This window comes from Oryza sativa, chromosome 6, assembly GCF_034140825.1.
Source record: "Oryza sativa Japonica Group chromosome 6, ASM3414082v1".
NCBI classification, from domain to species: domain Eukaryota; kingdom Viridiplantae; phylum Streptophyta; class Magnoliopsida; order Poales; family Poaceae; genus Oryza; species Oryza sativa.
In genome coordinates, this window is record NC_089040.1 from 5,754,592 (window position 1) to 5,776,621 (window position 22,030).

General features: G+C 41.9%; 1 protein-coding gene and 1 non-coding gene across 2 annotated transcripts; both read left to right on the forward strand.

Moving 5' to 3' along the window:
* Nucleotides 1-424: 424 nt before the first annotated feature.
* On the forward strand, nucleotides 425-6,982 carry LOC9267640 (STOREKEEPER protein). Its single transcript, XM_015785819.3, has 2 exons — nucleotides 425-1,588; nucleotides 6,621-6,982. The coding sequence occupies exon 1, from the start codon at nucleotides 659-661 to the stop codon at nucleotides 1,547-1,549; it is 891 nt and encodes a 296-aa protein (XP_015641305.2). The 5' UTR covers nucleotides 425-658; the 3' UTR covers nucleotides 1,550-1,588; nucleotides 6,621-6,982.
* A 9,211-nt stretch (nucleotides 6,983-16,193) lies between these two features.
* LOC4340453 (uncharacterized) lies at nucleotides 16,194-17,005 on the forward strand. The gene is made up of 2 exons (XR_010741777.1): nucleotides 16,194-16,360; nucleotides 16,666-17,005. It is a non-coding gene; the product is annotated as an uncharacterized protein (transcript).
* Nucleotides 17,006-22,030: the final 5,025 nt, after the last annotated feature.

The window sequence follows — 22,030 nt, forward strand, 5'->3', positions numbered from 1 at the left end:
CTTGTTCGCCCATATCTTCCCTATGCTATAATTTTCCCCCACCACATCGGTTGCTTGATTTCGCTTGACGAAGTAGAAGAAGAAGAAGGAGGAGGTTGGTTTATTTTGTTCGAATTTTAATAATGTTGTAGTCTATTGTTTATTTTGTTGCACTTTATTGTAGTAAGGTGTTTCACTTTGTTTTGATTCGATGTTGTTGGTGTCGCAATTATTATGTTTCAATTGTTGTATTTTGTTAAAACACTTTTGGTTCAAGTGATAAAGCATCTAAAAACTTTCGCTAAAACATTATTCATCCAGTAGTGTAACACGTGAAACATTCAACAATTTTTGCGAAATATCACACGTCTCGCACTCCGATGCTTCAATCAACAGTCATCTCGGTCTCATGGTCACCATATACGAGTCGCGTCGTGGTACACGCGAAAAGCCCAGAAACCGCTCCACTGTTTGCTCACAGTTTCTGGCTCGCCACGCCACGCCACGCCGCGCCGCGACGCGACGCGACTCCATCCCCGCGCCGCCCGCCGCCTCTCCGCATCCACCACCACCACCACCCTTCCGCTCCCCGATTCCCAATCCTCCCAAACCCCCCCGAATTTTTTCGAATCGCCCGCCTCCCCCTCCCACCTCCCCGCCGCGCCGTGCCGCGCCGCCGATGTCCTCCTCCAGGCGGCCGCCCGCGCGCGCCGCCGCCACGGAGGCGGCAGCCGACGCCGCGCTCCCCCTCCACCCGTCCTCGCCCCGCTCCAAGAAGCGCTCCTCCTCCTCCCGCCGCGCCGCCGCCGGCGACCGCCGCCCCGCAGCGCGGGCGCCGAACCCTAGCCTCAGCCCGCGCGGCGGCGGCGGCGCGCCGTCGCGCAAGAGCGAGCGGAGGCGCAGGCCGCGGTCCCTCGCGATGGCCGTCCACGGGCACGCCTCCACGTCGGGCGGCCCTGGCCTTGTCTGGAACGACGCCGACGAGGTGGCGCTGCTCACGGCCGCGGTCGCCTTCCGCGCGCGCAACGGGTTCGCGCCCCGCCTCCCGGACATGGGCGCGCTGTTCGAGTCCCTCAGGGGCTCCATCTCCTCCCACATCGACCAGGCCAAGGTGTACTACAAGCTGAAGCGGAACAAGAGCAAGTTCCTGCACGCCCCACCGCAGGCCACCACCACCACCCCGCACGATCGCCGGGTGCGCGCGCTCTCCGCGGAGCTCTGGGGCAGCGAGCTCGCGCCGCCCGCTGTAGAGGGCGACGCGGATGCAGCCGAGGCGGCCGACGAGAGGGACGCCGAAGAGGGATACATCGGTGGCAATCTGCATGTTTCGGTGAGGCTTCCGGTGGTGTCGGAGGTGCTTGGTGATTACTGGAGGAAGAATGGGCGTGTGCTGTCAGGTGTCTCGCTTGAGAGGGGGTTGGCTCTGGTTGGGCCGGAGGAGGGTAGGATGGCTGAGGCAAAGTGGAAGCGGCAGCTTGAAGTGGAGACGCAGACGCAGGGGCGCCGGCACGATTTGGCGAAGGAGGTCTGCGCCATGCTTATCGATGCTGTCAGGGGCCTGGGGCCTTAAGTGGGGGTACAACTTCCACCTCCTATGTGCTCTGTGAAAGTGAGCAATTTCTTCTGGACTTTTAACTTTGCCTTGGATTAATTACTTTTCGTGTTTCTGGTTGCCGGCAATTTAGTGGTGGATTATGGTACAATTTTTTTTTAAAAAAACTGTACTTTTGGTTGTTGGCATGTTGTGTCAACTGCTAGGACACAAATACACAATTTTACCTGAATGAGCATGCTTGCATTGGTTTACATTGCTTGGTAGACTGGTAGTTTTGATTTTATTCCTGTCCTACCTTTAGGCTCATAGGCTTGGCGGTATTATGGAGTAATAGCTTGGTTTGAGATCACTGGCATAACCTTGAATTTTGGTAATAGGCTAGCTGGCAGGATTTGCAAGTGTTGAAAGGGTAGTGCTCTAGCATGATACTAGTCTATAGAAAGTGAGTCTTTTCCTTGATTCCTTCTGTAGGTTAATTTCTCTGGGAGTGTGTATTTAGATTGTTAAGGTTGTGGCCTCTTGTTTAAATCTCCAGCATGAAGTATTAAAGTATTGGGGCTCGATTTCAATAATGTATCAAATTTTGTTTGGTTTACTCTACTGGCTACTTGCAAGCTGCAAGTATATCGCCAGATCGTTTTTCCCATCCTAGCTCTAGCCACTATGCCAAAATAGCCATTCTCAGCATTAGCAAAATATGGCATCTTCCTCATAAGCTAGTTTTTTTTTGGTTTGCTACTGCTGATGGTAGGGCTTTATGGCAGGGTATTGGTCTATAGAAAAGTGAGTGACTTCTTTCTGTAGTTAAACTTTCCTGGGATTATTTGATTATTTAGGTTACATTTCTTGCTCATCTTCAATTTAATATTGGATCAAGTTAAAATATGTTCTCTATTTAAATCACATTTTCTTTACTATTGGGGTGCTAAATTTTCCATTGTGGGGACAAAGTGCCTTTTCTGGTTTACTTTATCTGGAAAGTTGAACTGTATTGGCACTTCGGTTAATTTTGTGTTGTTGGCTTCTACGATCCTAATATCACTCATTTTACATAGTGAAAGAATTAAACTAGCACATTTTGGCGAAGTCCTGATATACCAGTCTTTCATGACATTTGTTATCATATGTCTGCTAGCCTTTAACAGCATTGGTAGTGCTAAATTGCTACTTATATTCAATTCTGCCACATGCCCACATTCCAATTAGAATGATGTGTTCTGGGAGCTCAGGAGTTGGCATGAACGTGTCACTTTCACTACATGTTGCTTGCATAGTTGCTACGAGGGCATATTTAGCCCCCATGTTGGCAATATTCCCTTGCTAAAGCAAACTAGGATACCTCCAAAGCTAGCCTTTTGGAGAATGTTACACTCATACATGCATTATTGCTAAGATATAGTATAAATCCATTTACCAATCTAGGAAAACGAATCTGGCAAGTACTGTAGCAACACAGTTAGCATTATGCCTTTGCCTCTTTGGTAAAAGGTGCTTTGCATTGTCATTGGCATGAACTATATAATTTATCAACTAGCTTGTTAGCTTGAGTAGCATGCCCTACTGTCCAATCCAAAAGAGCATGCATAACTTAGTTTGTCTTATAAGTCAAGCATGATTGCATGAAGAGAGCAAGAAAATTACTGAATGATGCTAAATAGTTGATGATTGCACCTTGGCAGGTATACTGTATCGGTTATGTTTAGAATTTTAGATGCTACTCTATTTGCTGTGATGATTGATATTTGAAGACAGATATTTCACTTGGATTTGAACCTCACGGTTCTATGGGCTATGGGATTATGCATAGTTCTATGCATACCTGATATGTTGAACTTATTTTCTTTATTTGTTTGAGTAGGCAGTGTTATGCGCATTCATCTTTTGCATCTCTATAGTCTTTTCGCTGTCCAATAATGGATTGCTTGGTTTAGTTATGGATGGATCTGCTTATCCTAAGCACCGTTGAAACCTGCATGGATCTTTTTTGCTTCGCACTTTGGACATTCATCTTCTTGTTTCGCTTTAGTCTCAGCCACACCCATACAGACAATCTTGAGTTAGGCAGGAGCTACATAGTAACATAGGTAAGCTTGGATTTAAGACCTAAGTGGGAATTTTATTGAAGCATCTTCTTTCATGTACAAAGTTGCTCTGTGGCTTCTATTGCATGACCATACCTATTCCCACATGGTTATGCTCTGTTGTCTTTCCTCTTCTGTTGTGCCATTTGTTACTAATATTTTTCAAGTCGTCCGACTAATTGCGTTTAGCCGATTAGTCATGATAAGTCATCCTAGTCGGTACTAAGGCAACTTGATTCTAACCACGATTAGTTGGAAAGTCACCCGATTAGTTGCGATTAGATATCCTAGTCGATACTGAGGCAATCAGACTCGATTTTTTGATTTGAAAACATAATATTTTCCTGTTTCCTCCGTGTTAACTGTTTCCCATCTTGTTTGCTATTTGGCGGTTGACACTTTCGTAATGGAAAGCTGAATTACCAGATATCTGTATCTTTTTTTCCATGTTGGTCTCTTGAAGTTCTAATGCAAATTGCATTAATACCTTGTGTAAACCCTTGCAGCCTTGCAAGCTATCAAAGCCAACATTAATTTAGGAAAAGAAAATTTCAATGTAGCCTCTAGCTCATCACCATTTGTACATCGTGACATTGAATTGGGGCCTCATATGCCTCTGTGTCCTCAATGATGCTAACAGCAATTGATGCAAATACATGGGAAACAGAAGTATATCCACTCTTTGGATGTTTGACATTCACATGGTCCTGGACTCGTAGGTCATTATCTTCTGCATACATCTTGGCTAGGTCTTACCGTCTTAATCCCCCCCCCCCCAACGTCTTATGCCACCGGATTGGTTTGGCCTATGCTCAAGTCCTGCTTCATAGCATCAGTGGGACCTATATCCCATAACTGAACCGCTAATCAATTCAACGAGGTGTATAATATGTAATATCCTGCTTAGCCAATATGCAAAATCAAATGCCAAAAAGGTAAATGAAACAAGTCATATAAACCTTAATTATATACAACACCCACGCCTTATAGAAATACTATAACACTAACAAAAATTTCATGAATTCCAATCTATGTCCAACATGGTAAATACAAGTGAGTCTCATGACAAACGTAAGGCGAGTCTCATGCATGCCTGAAATCTAGATTTATTAGCCCATCTCCCTATATGACTTTGGTGGTTATCATGATGCAAATTTGCGTAGCTGTCCTGTTCTTTATATGTTAAAGATGGTTATTCTCATGCAGTAAATAGTCTGCCCAAAACCTTTGGTGTTGCCGTGTTGAAGAAATGTATGAATGCATTAATGCTTCGATGCCCATTGCTTCCCCACCATGCTTTGGGCCAATCAACTGGATATGCTTGACGCGGAGTGCCAGAGTCCACCATAGATGGGGGGTTTTAAAGGGTTGGGCTTGGGCTTGTTTGAAGTTGGGCTGAATCCATTTCAAGCCACCTTCCTTGAGGACTGGGATTTTGAAGAAGTTGGTGAAGATGAGATACAAAATCTTGGTTTATCTTTGTTGGTTGAAGACTTGCTTGATGATTGATCATCTCACAGCGAGAAAATTGCATATCTACCATCGCATAGGATGGGACTCGCTGGAATTCCATCGCTTAAATGGGCTTCTCTAGAATACCATCCTCAACCAGGGTGTCTTCGGCAAAATGCCATCCCGGACGGGAATGCCTCTGGCTCTTCTTCTTCATCCATCCCACGCTTGAAGAGCTCGCCGGTGGCCACGGCCAGCTCCACCGCCGTGCCACCGGTGCCGCCTCGCCGGTGGTGATTGGGGCGCTGCCCTCCCTGCCATCCCCGCCTCCCATCCTGCGCTAGGACTTGAGGAGGCCGTAGTGATGTCAGAGTTGGAGGAGATCGGTGGCACGGGAGATAGAGGAGGTTGCCGCCGTCCTGCTCCTTGTCTTGCCCACTGGCTGCCGCGCCTTGCTGCCACCGCTATTCCCTCATCGCGTTGGAGTTGAAGGAGGCTGACTTCGTCACCGACGCTGACGACGAACATGCCGAGGACGGGTCGACGGGGACAAACTCACCGGAAGCAAGATTTTTATGCTTTTGAAAAGGCTACCTGATGCATCGGAAGCAAAATTTGCCTAGCACATTTTACAGTGACTATAAGCACATTGGAGTGAACCAACACTTGGGGTGAATGTTCGTAAATGCTGTCTGGTAGTGAATAGTTAATACTGTCCAGACAATCAAAATTAGAGGTTTGGTCTCTGTGCTCAGACTGCTCATGGTCGAGGGGAACGAATGGCTACGTAGAGTACCACGTCTCACTGGAAAGAGGTCCCAGGCACCACTTGTCAACCTCACATTGGATATTATTTCTGTTTTTTACTTCTTTATGAAAAATAGCTTTAATTTAGGCCTAGCTTTCTATACATGAATTCCATGTTAGCTTTCTGTCAGTGGATATAAGCTGGATTTTGTTATTCGTAGAACCTTTTTCTTGCAGTGTCACGACATTTGAAACCTATGCGTCATTTCAATGTGTCTATGACAGTTTGCTTAATTTGTCATTTCCTAGCAAAACTGGCATTGGGAAGGTAGTCTAATGCTTTGTTGCCATTTTAGTATAGGATGCTACATATATTCTGCATATTCACATCTGGCATTCTGGCTAGTAACAGTGGAGCCTTAATAAGACCCTACTGTCCATTTGCCAATTGTGGCATGCTACACTACAAACTTACTCCTACACACGTCTAATCCCTTCAGTTATTGATACAGTATCTTGCAATGCTCATCGGGTTTTTACTTCAGAAAGTTCATGTTATACTTGACCTAAGCTGCTGCAGGTTTTGTGTGTGCAACTCAAATCTATGTAGAACCAAAGCACTGAAGATATTTTCAGTTCATTGCCCTTATTTCATGTTTATCCTCATCACAGTTTTGGTATTCTACTACGTGCCTAAGTCTTCCGAAACTTCAATTTGGAGAATAAATTTGTTAATATTCTTTGAATGTTTACAGTTGTTTTTATTCATATTAATAATTGCTGACAAAACTAATTTCGTGATGCAGGTGCATTTTGGTGGAGTACATAGCTGGATACATAGGTGCGATGTCCATTTTGTAGGCTGATCAACCCATCCTATACTTGGTTGCTGACTGACAAGGCCCTAACACGGTGTGCTGTGCTGCACAGATTGCACGACGACTCTGTCGTGCCAAATTTATGCCTAATTCGGTGGAATTAGCTGATGATCATGTAAGAAACTTAGGTCTGGTGACACTTATTTTGTTTATCTGCCAGCTTTAGTTTTAAGAGATGCAAAGGAAGCTTTGCCTCGTGCTTACGGCAGACCTTATGTAAATCATTTGCTAACTACTGTCACGATGCTAAATGTATTTTGAACTGTGGGAATCCAAAATATGTTAGTGTCTCTGCCTGATTTCAAACCGTCTGGACTCTTGATATGCCCTGTTTGATACTTTTGCATATCGAGCGATTGTCACTTTTTCAGAAAGGTGTGTTTGACTTGTCCCAGCGCAATTTAGGAGCTCACTGAAGTTTCAGGGCTCCTTTGGAACAAGTGAAATTTATAGGATTTTCAAATGATTCATATCGTATAGGCCTATAAATGGTCTTTTGGATGGTAGGATTGGGCTAGCAAATTTTCTTTGGAATCATTCCTTTCCTCGTGTTTGGATGCATGTAGAAAATCTCGTGTTTGATTTCCTTCAAGTCTAAGGCACTTCTTCTCTTCATCTTCTCAACTTTATTCTAGTAATATTTTTTCTCCAAAATTCTAGCAAGTTTCTCGTGGAGTATCCTAATAACATGTGTGGATCCATATGTTTGCGATTCCGGTGTAGGATTGCATAGATCATGACATCTGATTCCTAGTATACTGTTTCTGTTTATATGTTTTTCAATTCCTATGTTCTAAGGAGCCTTCACATGATGGATTTTTCACAATTTGGTCCATTTGAAAAACTTACTCCCTCCATACCAAAATATAAAGGATTTTGGACGGATGGGACACTTCCTAATACAATGAATCTGGACCGATAATATGTCTAGATTTATTGTACTTCCTAAAATACACCCGGAAAAAACTTATTCCAGAAATGGTTCTTTTTAGGGCGCCAAAGTCACTGGCGCCGTCCTCCTGCCAACGTGGTGGGTCAGCGCTAAAGTGGCAGGGGGAGCGCGCTAATGAGGCTGGCGCCGTCCCCCCATACCCCACCCACGCCATTTTTTTTCCATCTCTCTAGTGTAGAGGAGGGATGTGCAATTTTTTTTCATTTATTTTATTGATATTTTTTCATATTTAGGAGTACACAAGAACCAACCATAGAAAAGTTAAACTCAAATGGATGAAATATGTAGCCTGTAAAATTTTCCAAATCTCTACCGAAAAGCTTCTCGTCTTGAAAACACAATCTTGCAAGCAAAATTTGGAGGTTCTAATTTCGCCGAACCCGGAGAAGCGGGGAGAAATGGATGTAACTTTTTCTGTAGAAGTCCGTGGATATATGATTTGCTTGACTCCGAGTCCGTATGAGAAAGTTATGTCTGTTTTAAGGAAGGACGCTCGAATGTAAAAGAAAAAAAACTCAACAAACCCTATTTTTTAAAAAACTTTTTATAGGATGTAAAAAACAATGTACTAAATTTTTGGTTTTTTGGACAATAGGAAAAACAAAAACAACGAAGAATAGAAATGCTCTTACCGATATGATCTTGAGTGAATTTGAGGAGAGGGGAGAGAGAACAAGAGCAAGCAAGAGTGGCATTCGTACTCGTGCTCTCCCCCTGCCATGTCAGTTTCTAGCCACCACGGTGGCAAGGGGGCGGCGCCAGAGAGGCGCGCTGTCTCGTTGGACGACGACGCCCCAAAAATAACCATTTCGGGGATAAGTTTTTTCAGGGGTCTATTTGTGAAATAACTTTTTCAAAATTACCAAATTGTGAAAAATCCAGCCTTCACATGATTCCAAACCTTAGGATTTTTTCCCCATATATGTGTTGTGTGGAAAAAAAAAAAGATCTGAGCATACCAAATTTCCATGGATTGCTATATTATGCATTAGTTCTATTGAAAATTTTACCAGGAGTTCAACCCGTATTTTATTTTTCTATAAAAAGTCTAATACATCTTTCTCTTTTCTCCCTATTTCATTATTGACTAGATTATCGACTTTATTATATGAATAAATTAAATACTTTAAAAATAAACTTAACAAATAACTTAGAACAAATAGTCAAAGCAATGCAGTTAAAAAAACTATTTTTAAGAAAACGTGTGATTTAGAGGATGGAGCAAATAATTCATTCAATAATCCAGTGAAATAGATGAAAAGATCTTAATTCTATCGATCTCTATGAATCATCCAAACAAAATATTCCCTGTGTCTCATAATAAGTTTATTTTTAACTCCTAGTTATCCCAAAATAAATTCATTTTTAGTAATCATTGCATCGGAGTTTGTAAAAATAAGAATAATTGCGTTGAGAGTAGATAAAGTGAAGGACAATTACATTATGAGTAGATAAAGTAGGGCCATTGTAATCTTTTTAGTTTTGTATTGGTATATGTGGGAAGTAAAAATAAACTTATTTTGGGATGGAGGAAACATGTTTCAAATTCCGTTGTTTGGTACTCATGTGGGATTTACCCATACATGTCATTCTTTTGTTTTTCGAGTAACCATACATGTCATTCTGATCCTGTAGTTTTCTTATTCCTACTTTTTTTTTTCAAATTATGTGTTTCATTGTAATCCAAACAGCACAGAGGAGACTTAAGTCAACTTTCCGGTCTCCTTCTAAACATAGGATTTTTAATAAAACACATGGTTAAAAAAAAGTAAGATTCAAGTGCCTTACACCTCATAAAAAACTGAAAGAATAATTCTTTTGAATAGAGACAAACATAGAGATAGGCATAACGATATTTTTTCCGCGAGATTGGATCTCACGTAGGAAATCCTCCAAAATTGATATGACTCGAGATAATCTTAAAAAATTGAAAGGAAAATAGAAGAGTTATTCCTTTGTTCGGAATGACCACTAACAAAACGGGAATGCTACATATCAGAATCCCATCCGGACGGAACACTTGCTTATTCAAAGAGGAGCGATATCTGACCATGCATATCCCGAGCAGCAGCAGCAGCCTGTACAGGACACGGTGCCGCTCCAGCACGCACGCATGGCTGACATGGGCGGCGGCGCTACGGCGCCCATGCCCGCACCGTCGACGCACTACCCTGCGCGCGACCGCGAGCTCCTTGCCGGCAGCTCCGGTGCCGGCGCAAGAGAGGAGGAGCCCAGCATGGACGCAACGGCAGATGAGGAAGTAGAGCGTGAAGGTGCTGCCCTCGCCGCGTCGTTGGCGTGGAGCACGACGAGCATGCACTTGGCTAGCTCGTTGAGGCGGCGGAGGAAGCGGCCGCCCGCGATAAGCTCCGACGTGGCGTGGACGGTGGAGGATGTGACTGTCAGCGACGAGCTCTAGCGTGGGACGTGGATGGCGAAGGACACGCCCGTCGGCGACGAGCTCCGTCGTGGGATGTGGATGACGAAGGACGCGGCCACCGGTGACGAGCTCCGTGGCGTCGACGGTGGAGGATGCGGCCGTCGGCGACGAGCTCCGGCGTGGGGCGTGGATGACGGAGGACGCGGCCGCCGGTGATGAGCTCCGACGTGGCGCGGATGGTGGAGGATGTGGCTGCCGGCGACAAGCTCCGGCGTGGGACGTGGACGGTGGGACCACCGGCGACGACGCTTTAGTGCCCGACTCCTGATATCTAGTAGGTATCGTCTGATACCTCATAAGTATCACCCTCTACGTGATAAGAATCGCATGATATCTGATACTCCCTCCGTTTTATATTATAAGACTTTCTAGCATTGCCCACATTCATTTAGATGTTAATGAATCTAGACATCTAGATATGGCTAGATTCATTAACAACTAGATGAATATGGATAATGCTAGAAAGTCTTATAATATGAAACGGAGGAAGTAGGTATCATCTGATACCTAACAAGTATCACCTGATACGTGGTAGAATCGCATGATACCTGATAGGTATCACCTGATACCGGTTAGGTATCAGGACCTAATACCTCGTAAGTATCACCCTCTACGTGGTAAAAATCGCATGATACATGATAGGTACCATCTGATACCTCACAAGTATCACCTGATACGTGGTAGAATCGCATGATACCTGATAGGTATCACCTGATACCGGTTAGGTATCAGGACCTAATACCTCGTAAGTATCACCCTCTACGTGGTAAAAATCACATGATACATGATAGGTATCATCTGATACCTCACAAGTATCACCTGATACGTGGTAGAATCGCATGATACCTAATAGGTATCACCCGATACCGGCTAGGTATCAGGACCTGATACATCGCAAGCATCACTCACCATGTGATAAGAATCTCATGACACCTGATAGGTATCACCCGATACCGGCTAGGTATCAGGACCTGATACATCGCAAGCATCACCCACCACGTGGTAAGAATCACATGATACCTCATAGGTATCATCTGATAACTCGCAAGTATCACCTGATACGTGGTAGAATCGCATGATACCTGATCCTGATACATCGCAAGCATCACCCACCGCGTGGTAAGAATCGCATGGTACCTGATAGGTATCATCTGATACATCACAAGTATCACCTGATTGTTAACAACCAAATTTGGTAAATTCTATCACTATTGGCATCAGAGGTGAAGATCAGATCGAAGTGGAATCCAAGATGAAAATCGTTGCGGGAACAGAGTAAGAATCGGCTGCAGTCCAAATCGGCTAATGTCAGGTCGGCAGAGTTCGAGTCGGACGGGGTTAGCCGATACAGCCGATTCCGATAATATGACTTGGTGTACGTCATCGGGTTCAAGTTGATGTGCTTCAAGATGATTGCCATGCATGGATAGAGTCCTGGGAAGGCAATTGTATCTATTAATTAGGATATTCTATGTAATTTCCTTAGAGATATATTTGGGCAAAAGTCTGCCGTAAAGACTTATGGTATCTTAGAGTTTGTTAGAGATAATAGTCGTGTCTGTTATGGACGTATCTTGTAATTCTCGGGTATAAATAGACCCGAGCCCTATGTAAAAAAAAGACATCCAATACAATCTCGGCGCATCGCCACCCTTTTTGCTTTACTTTTATTTCGACGAGTTCGTACTCTCGGGTTGAGCTGCATCGGTTTCGATCTTCAACAAGAGGTAAAACTTGTCATGATGACTTATATTCTCAGGATTAGTGCTTCCATCTTCATGATACTCTAATCTTGTCTATATAATTCATCGAGTTATCATATATCTCACATAATCTTCGATAATATCTTTATCTAACCTATAATCGGCTAACATCTGTTAATAGAAGGCAGCCGATTAGGTTAGATAATGACGTTAACTTAGATTATGTGATATATCTACCACTCTATGAAACTTCCAGCGGCTTGATTGTCTAGATATTGTTCTTCTTTTCATACTTAATGCTGCATCAGTTGAGTTTGATCTATTAAGTCATGCTTAGAATTGCAATCTCTAGCCTGCTTTCTGGTTGCCGATTAGGGTAGTATCGGAGTTTCAGCCGATCTTATCTGATTTAACTACTTTTATTCCATATGCTTAATCTATATGTTAAATCTGCCCTTTATGTTAGGATCTTGTCGCATCTAGGTATATTAGGCTTCTGTTTGGTATATTCTACTTGCTTTAACATCTTAATATAGAGTAGTATCGGGGTATTAGCCGATACATGCTAGATCCACTTGATCGGTTATGCTATAAATGTATATAATCCCACTATTAATATATATTTCGATCTAAGTGATTTATATTGTCTCGGCAAGACGACCGATCTATCCCAATCACTTGATTTAAGTATATATCGATATAAGGATTATATATCATTAATATCTATAGCCGATCGAGTAGATTTAGTTCTGATTTACTTATTGATATTTGCCGATCGATGTACGAATGACATCGGCTTGAAATAAATGATATATCATCGGCACCTAACCGATCGGCTATCATTTATAGGATTAATTGCGGTTTCTCTGTTCTATTTCTTGTTGATTGTAGGATTAAATCAACTGGCACGCTCATACACCCGAAGGCGAGTTTTGGACCTGCACTGGAGTTAAGCAGATCTTCCAGGCCTCGTGTTTTCTGTCAACACTGATACGTGGTAGAATCGCATGATACCTGATAGGTATCACCCGATACCGGCTAGGTATCAAGACCTGATACATCGCAAGCATCACCCACCACGTGGTAAGAATTGCATGATGCCTGATAGGTATCATCTGATACCTCGCAGGTATCACCTGATACGTGGCAGAAACGCATGATACCGGTTAGATATCAGGACTTGATAACCACCAGGTATCGTTTATCAAGACCGATCCCACCATGTATCAAATATGATACTTGGCCATTCGGTTATCTGGTACTTGATACCAACCGATATCACACACGATGTCTGTTATGAGGCATGGCACCCACTCGGTATCAGACATGTGTGATGCCTGTTATGAGGCATGGCACACACTCGGTATCAGACGTAATACCTGATAATAGACTTGATGCTCACCCGGTATTAGATGTGATACCTACCTAGTATCAGATTTGACACCTGGTAGCTAGGTAGGCTACTACTTGCTATACCGAACTAGTCTAGCTATCACATGAAGATTTTTTGCGTATGAACGTGGACAAAATGACAAACGATAGGGTGACATGACACACCTTTTGACACATGATGACAAACATACTAATTGAATAGAACGAATCGTCCAGCTAAATTGCTTGCAGGCCTATACCGTCCGAACGGTGTACCGGTATATAGCGGCCCCCTGTCAAAATTATATACGTAGAAATCCAATCCTTCAAAATTTCTCCGAAATTCTTTTGTTCCAAAAAAAACCCTTCACACTTAAGCGGTGATTCATAGCTATACACAACATTTTAAAAAAAACCCTCCAATATTATTAACCAGTTTTCGTTGTGCAACTTTAACATATATAGATATCCAGATTCATTAACATCAATATGAATGTGAGACATGCTAGAATGACTTACATTGTGAAACAGAAGGACTATAACATAATTATAATATTGTTCATCTACTCATAAGTATGATTTTTATGTTTTCAAACCGAATATTTTGAAAGTAGTTCATGATCATACTTTCTAAAATACGGAAAGAATACTATAGGAAATTTAACTATTTACCACTCCTGTGACATGGCAATTAATGATTTGCCACACCCTATCAATGACATGTGGGCCCTTATATATCTATGATATATGGGTCTAGTGGCAAATCGTTAAGCACCACTCGTAGGAGTGGCAAATAGTTAAAAGCCCCGAATACTATTTGCGGTCCTAATATTTTTTTTTTTCAAAACAATCCTTCAGCGGCAATCGCCGACTAACTGTCCCGGTGGTCGCCGGCGGACGCGTCCGATCTCCGATGGCCTCCGCCGCCGCCGCCGCCGCATCCCCCGGCGACGCGCGGCCCCGGTGCACTGCACTCCAAAACCTACCTCTTACTCTGCTAGTCAGTGACCTCGCTCTCCTCCACTGCGTTCCCCTCCTCCCCCCTCCGCCGCTGCGTTCTCCCCTCACGAGGTCACCTGACGGCCGGAGACGGCCGCGGTGGTGTCCCCCCTCCCTGCGCCGGAGTCGACGACGACGCCGCCTCTGCGGCTGCCTTTGCCACCTGGAAAATGGTAATGGTACCGTGCTTCCACTTGCGTCCAGATCTAAGATTTGCTTTAGGTTTGGAGGTGCAGTGTTACTGTGTTAGTGCTGATCGTTCTGTCGGGAGACCATTAGTAGGAAGAACAGTAACATTTCTAGTCCCCATTACTTTGAACCCTAACATTTTGTTAGAGATCATGGTGCAAATTGGCATTCTAGTATTTATTTGTTGATCAATGTGACTAACAAATTGAAGTCTTCTGAGAATCTATTACTCTGGATCATAATGTGATACGCAAAACTAATATGGAGTTCGACTCTCCTTGTTTGCTGGCAACATCGAAATTTGAAATTAATAAACAAGAAATTGTGCTTGGCTTGAAGTCTCAGTTTTATTTATGTCATTATTGGTAGTTTTTGCTATTTGGAATTAACAAATACCAACCTGTAGTTTTGTCTTAATTTTAGTATTTTGTTAATTAGATAATTATAAAATTCGAAATTAATAGTTACTAAATTTTAGCTGACGGTGAACTGTTCTTTTAATCCAAACCATTATAATTCGGATCTTCCTAGATAAATGGCTAGATCTATTCAATCCTTTTGATTAATAGATGGTGGAAGTGCAAAAGGTGATACCACCTGGTCCATGTCCAAGCCACTAGCTGGCCTGGCAGTTAGCACTTAGCAGTACATGTTGTCATGCGTAGGATCTCCACATATACAAGATCTCCAGCGTACTACATCTTCCAAGCATAATATCAGCCTGATTATATCCATAAGCACAGTGGCCAAGCATGGTTATCGATCGACTAACTCAAATATATATCGGCGTATGTACTATCCCTACATATATGTGGCCAGAAAAAACCCAAACCCCACCAATAATGTACCCGTATATACAGATCAACTTGTTGCTACAAGCCTACAACTGACCAAAGTTTTCTTGTTGTGATTAAGACAAATGTATGTTAGTGGCCTACATGACTACACCCTATATATACTCCAATGTGCAATGCTGAATATCATGACGATTGTGAACAACACGCATTGCTTGCCATCACTGTACCTTGCACTAACACCACTAAAGAGTCTGGACTTTGTGGTACTTGTGAGTTGTCAGTCACTTCTACACACTCTACACACTGACAATTCTTCGTCCGTATATACCCATAAGACCCTTTTTTTTTAAAAAAAAAGAAAAACTCATATAGGCTTTTTTGGTGAAAATGGTGATGATCTAGCTAGGTTGGTTGGCTGATTCGTCTGGCCAATGGTTTTCATGGTCAGTGTGAACTGTCAAGTGTGACTAGGGGAAGGCTGTCATGATATGATTGGCATCTAATTATTTACTGATCTTATTATGTAGTTCAGAGTCTTCAAAGGCATCCCCGTTATCGGTTTTTCTCACTAACCATTTCTGGAAATATGTATGTAGTCGGAAGGTTGAGCCACACATCTAGTGGCAACGCCCAAGACAGAATTTGTGTTGTTAGCTGATAGGCACAATAGTTTTGTCAGGACACTTAACAATGCGTTGCTCTCTGCATGTTCCATGCCCTGCTACAGAGGTTGTTCAGAGTATTTTTCATATGTAGTACGTTGATTCATATTCCGCATTTCAGCTATTGATTTACCTGATAAATATGATAGACAGCTTTGTGAATTATCAGACTTCAAATTTTGAATATCATCCTGCCCTCTTTCCAACCAAAAGAAGTTTGTCAGCAGCATAGCATTCAACAAGCATCTTGGCTTGAAAAGACTATACTGCTAACATCGATCTGATCTGAACTTCTTTCACTTTTGTAGTTTCCAAGATAGAATGTGCATGCATCTTCAGATTCATCACGATGGATAAGAATGTTTGGTGAGGTGCACAAGTCAGATTATTGGTTGTCTAGTAAAGCCCTATAGGAAACAAGTTCGTCTGGCAACCTGCAAGAATCCCAATTCAAAACAAACTCCCATTAATCAATCAACATCGCTCCATCAATTATTGTAGTGTGATGATGTTAAAACAGGAGCATATACAGTTAACATTGGTGGCAAAAACATGGTACGATTCTTCTTTGTCAGCACCTATCAGCTGCACATAGCATGCGTCCAGAACAGATGGCAAAGAATCGAAGCCGCGAGAGAGGCACCAACTTATTCATAGGATAACTTAGAATGTTCCTGTTATATACTTTTTTCCTATGGTTTTGTGGTTGCCTACTCCTCATCCAATCTTGCAAGTTGCTGTTAAACATAATGTTTACTCCAAGACCAGAGGCCTCTGGACTCTGGAGGGTCAACAAATTTGATATAGATCCACGCAGAAGTTTCTGAATTCTGATTTTGACTATGCCTCTTTGTGTACAGGGAGAGGAGGGAGGATTCAGAGATGGATATTATCAATATACTCCATGGATGCAAATCCTAACAAGAGCGCACCATGCATCGGCGACGCATCAGCATGCACTAACTTTAATTGCCAAGGCCCTAGTTGATTGCTGCCACCATCACTTGTTGGAATTATTTTTGTTAGGTGAATTCACAGGTCGTTGCCTTGCTTGCTTGCTCCTCACATTGTGAAAAGAACCACCCCTCCAATGCAAAAATGAACTGTTCATCTCTTTATATAGATGCATACTTAAAGCAAAAATGAGTGCTTCCGTGTGAGAGAAAAAAAATCAATTAATTAAGACATACTGATTGCTTAGCTCTGGCAGTTGTGAATTTGTGACGCATCTCTCCAAAAGTAGTTATGTGCGTCAGACAAGTGTGTTGTCCGTTTCTTGATTGTGAGGGAGCAAAACTTTCATGAAGGCCAGAGCATTACAGCAAATATTTTGTGCTTAAATACAATTTGTTTATCTGAATTTTCATTGAGAACCCCTCTCCTTTAGGGGAATGAACCAATGAATTATTTGTGCCCACTGTTGCCCCATCTTAGAAAAGGTATCTTTAGAGTGTGCGACTATGTTCACTGTTATGATACGCTGGAATGAAAAGTTCAGATATGTCCATCGATCTCCATACCATGCATTTTCTATTGCTCCCTGAGACTCCTTTCCGTTGCATATCGATGCACTGAACACATGCATCGCGAATTCAAATTCTATGAATGTTCCCCAATTTTGTTTACTTATTGCTATTGACCATGACAAGACACAGTGACACAAATTTTGGTCAACTCTTTTTTACCTGAAATGACAAATGTGCTCCTAAAGCGGATGGAGTACGCCTTTTTCACCCCTACCTTCTAGATATCTCATGATATGCGCCAATGTTACTCCTATATTGTTAAATTCATCCTGTGCCCTAAACACTTGTGATAAGCCGTAACACATATTAGTGATCAAATAATATTTATGGATAAAGCTTTTACATATGTGTTTTTAAGTAACTTAAAAGACAATGTTGGAAAATAAACTATAATGAAAAAAAAATCAAAATCAATTCTATGAAGTGTAAAATTTAAACTTTTGGTTGCGACTGTTAAGCTGAAGAGCGAAAAATGGAGCCAAAATGCCTTGAAAAACCATACAATGGTAAAATCTGTTACTTTTAAAAAGGGAGGAGCACCATTTACATCGTACAGAGTGACAAGTAGCACATTATATTTCTCCAACAAGAGTTGGATGAAGATTAAGATTTTCATGGCACGCCTTTCAAACTGCTAAACGGTGTGTTTCGTGTTAAAATTTTATATATAAAAGTTGCTCTAAAATATCATATTAATCTATTTTTCAACTATTATTCTACAGTGAATATATATTTCCGCACTAAGAATCACGGTTATATATAAAGTTTGAGGTATATGTTTTTGTTATTTGGAGTAACTGGTAAAATGGTATCAATATAAAATACCTAAATTCCTTTTTTAAGTAAAAAAAATATACAAATTCATTTCAAATGAATCATGCAAATGCAGTATATATGGGCAAATAAAGAAGCATAATACTTTCGTCCATACGAACAGCTAGAGTATTTAGATATGTAGCCCATTATAATACCTGGGTATGTTTTCTCCTCTTACGTTCACGTTGGGGCCTATATATAAGATTTATAGCAAGAATTGTTTCAATAAGAAAAGTCATTATAATTATATTTAAGTTACATGAAACGGCAAGGTTTCGCAAGTAAGATGGTATAATCTCTCTGGTGAACAAAAGCGGAAGAGAAACGATGATCAAAACAAGTTCTTTTCACAATAATTAAGCTGACTGTAATAAAGACTAAAAGTTCCATCCGTTCTTTTTTAGTTGTCATTAGTAAATGCATGCAGTCAACATGTAAAGAAATCACTGTAAACTTTCACCATGGATATGCATAAAAATAGTTGTATTTGTCTTTGAAATTGATATTGTTAGTGTACCAAAACTAATTTGATATATTCTACTGAACATCCAAAATGAAAAATAAAAAAAGAAGGGGCTAGACAAACAATAATGTGCAAGTTGTAACACTAAAGCAAGACCAAGTTTCTAGAATGTCTATAACCTTATAATCCAATTTAAGCATCACAAATGAGTTTGTAATAATTAAAACTCAATCAATGATACGTTAATATCATCTCGTTTTGCGTAAAAAACTTAATCTTCATCCTCATGAGAAAAGAACACCACCAACTTCTCATTGAATTAGTCATGAATTTATCAAAGTCACATTGTAAAAAAGGGGGCCAATGAAAAGAGCAGAGCAATTTTATCACTCTTTATGCTGATGGTTGTATAGTATGCCACCTGCAGAAACCGGTCTACTGTTGTTTTCTATCTTTGGAGAAAGAAGGGCCGAATAAACTCCTCGTCATTTTCCACCTTTGAGAAGGAAATGGTACACAAAAGTTTTCAGTCTCTCAATTTCTCTCTGTTTTTTTCTTTGTAAAATTAGGCTGGGTGAATGGCACGTAGGATGAGAAAAGGTTACAACTATGTTTCCTCACAAGAAAAAAGAGAGAAAAATTAAAGGAAATTAAGCTTACTGTGTTGTTGTTTTCTTGCGCATGCATCACGGTTGGAGATATGCACACCTGTCCATAAGTCACAGTACAGTATAAAGGATGACATGAACTTTTCTGTTGAGGTGACATGCGATTGTGTGTACGTTTGGTGTGCGTATATAATATACGATGGATAGTAGCAAGAATTAGATCTTCTTCTTTTTTTGAGTTTGTGACGTTGAGCCATAAAAAGTGAGCCATGCGCGATCAAGCTTGGTTCTCAAAAGAAATTGATTCGGATTATGGCTTAAGCTGTGATATGTAATTCTCAATCTTTCTATCCGCAAACTCTAATAATTGATTGTATGGGCAAAAAAATTCATATTATCTTAAAAAAATATGAAAAAGAGTTGCCTGTCGTTGCATTTTGACAGGTAAACTACATATCCAAATCTTAAAAGCATGATTTAGGCTGAGTTCGGCATCCAACTTTCCCAACTTATACTGCCTCATTTTTCGTCCATACGTTTCTCAATTGTTAAACGGTGTGTTTTTTAAAAATAAGTTTCTATAGAAAAAATATTTTAAAAATCATATTAATCTATTTTCCAATACATTGAGTATTCTGGCTAGAAATTTCGATCGCACAGACCATTTCATCTAGATTAAAAAAAAACTGTGTCTAGCTTCTAATTGAGTAGTCCTTCAAGCTCCAATCATATACCCCTGATACTAACATGCAAACAATGATCTGATATGGCTGTTTGCATGTCGGCATCACGTTGTCTCGTTTATAGTCTCACACTCATCTCTGATGTAAGGAGTATGAGAAACTAACAATCTTGAAATGACCCTGGTTCAATTCAACTAACACATACAAACTCATGCATATATGGTTTATAATACATGCATTTTGCAGAAACTAATGCGGCTGAGTTCGTTTCTCGCCTTTCCCAGCTACTATTTTCTTGTTTTTTATGTGTACGTTTCCCGAATTGATAAATTGTACATTTTTTTTAAAAAAAAATCTACAAAAAAGTTGCTAGAAGAAGATCATATTAATCTATTTTTAAGTTTTTTAGCCAATACTTGATTAACCATGTTCTAATGTGACACCCCGTTTTCCATGTGGAGAGAGAGAATAGTTTCTAACAAAGTACTACCGAACGCACTCTAGGTAGGACTGAAAACGGGGCGGGTATTTCCCGACCGCCCGCCCGGCCACATTATTTCGGGTCAAATTCGGGTCGAGAATTCGGGTACCCGGACCCTTACACGGATACAGGGTTCGAATACGGGTAATTTTTTGTGGATATGAGATCGGGTTCGGGAGAGCGGTATCCGACGGATACGGATTATCCGGGAAATTATGCGGGTATTACCCGATAATCTATCCGTATATTACCCGGATAGATGGACAGCAGCCCAACACGCAAGCGCCCAACAGGCCAACACAACAGGCAACAGCCAGCCCACATCCAAAAGGCCCACCAAACAAAGTGCCAAGCACAAACCCTAGCCTTCACTTCACAGTTCAGATCAGGGCAGAACGCAGGCAGGCAAACAGCCAGGCAGCACCGCGCCGCATGCCGCATGCGTGCATCCAGGCTCCAGCACCGTTGCCGTGCCTTCGCAGTTCGCCGACCACCAAGTGGCTACGCGGCCACGCCCACCGACCACCGGCCGCTGTCGCACGTCGCCGCGTGGGTGTGCGACAAGCCGACAACCGTCAGACTGCCGCCGCGCCGACCACCACCGCAAGGCCCCGCCTGGCCCCTTGCCTCTTTTGGCTCCTCAACGCCGAGAGCCGAAGGACGTCGCGCCACCTCGTCATCTTCTTGGGTAGTCAAGTCAACACTCAGCGACTCATCCAGCCATCCAGGTTAGCCAAAGTTTCAGTTTTTCATTGCCCTTTCTCAACATCACGTTAGAACTTGGAAGGATTTTTTTTTCTTATTTTACTTTTGCTGTTTGGCTGTAGGATTAGGATAGAATGGCTAGTGGTGATGCAAACACTAGTATGTGTGCAAGCACAGGTGCATCTCCGGCTGGTACCGTAGCTGTTGGTACTGGTCACTCGGCATTGGCACCAAATGCATTGGTACTAAATGATGCAACCACAGCCACTGGAGGTGGAGGTGGAAGTTCAGAACCTGTTGTTATTCCCGATGAAGAAGATGGAGAATTCACAGGAGAAGTTGAACCAGTAGCAAAGAGGCAGAAGAAGTGTACCTCGAAGGTTTGGGACTATTTCATTAAGTACACTGACAAGGCCAAGAACAAAGTTACTGGTGTGGAAGAGCAACAACGTAAAGCAAAATGCAAAAAATGTGGTAGAGTGTTTGGAGCAGAGACAGTAAATGGCACAAAACACTTATGGAATCATTTGAATCGTATTCACTCATTGAAACAAGGCCAGCAAGAACTTCAGGTGAAGGGTGAAGTTCAGACTTTCAGGTATGATCCTGAAGTAAGCTTGGAAAAGTGGTATATAGCTGTTATTATGCATGAATATCCATTTTCTATGGTTGATCATGTGTATTTCAATGAGTTCATCCACTCTCTTCGGCCTAGTTTTGAATTCAAGTGTCGCATTACCACTAGTAAAGCTATATTAGAGATATTTGAAGTTAGAAAGAGAATTTTGTATGATGAGCTGAAATCTGTTTCTAGTCGAATTTCTACAACCATGGATATGTGGACATCAAATCAGAACAAAGCTTATATGTGCATCACTGCTCATTGGATTGATGAAAATTGGCTGATGCAAAAGAGAATTCTTAAGTTCATTCATATAGATGG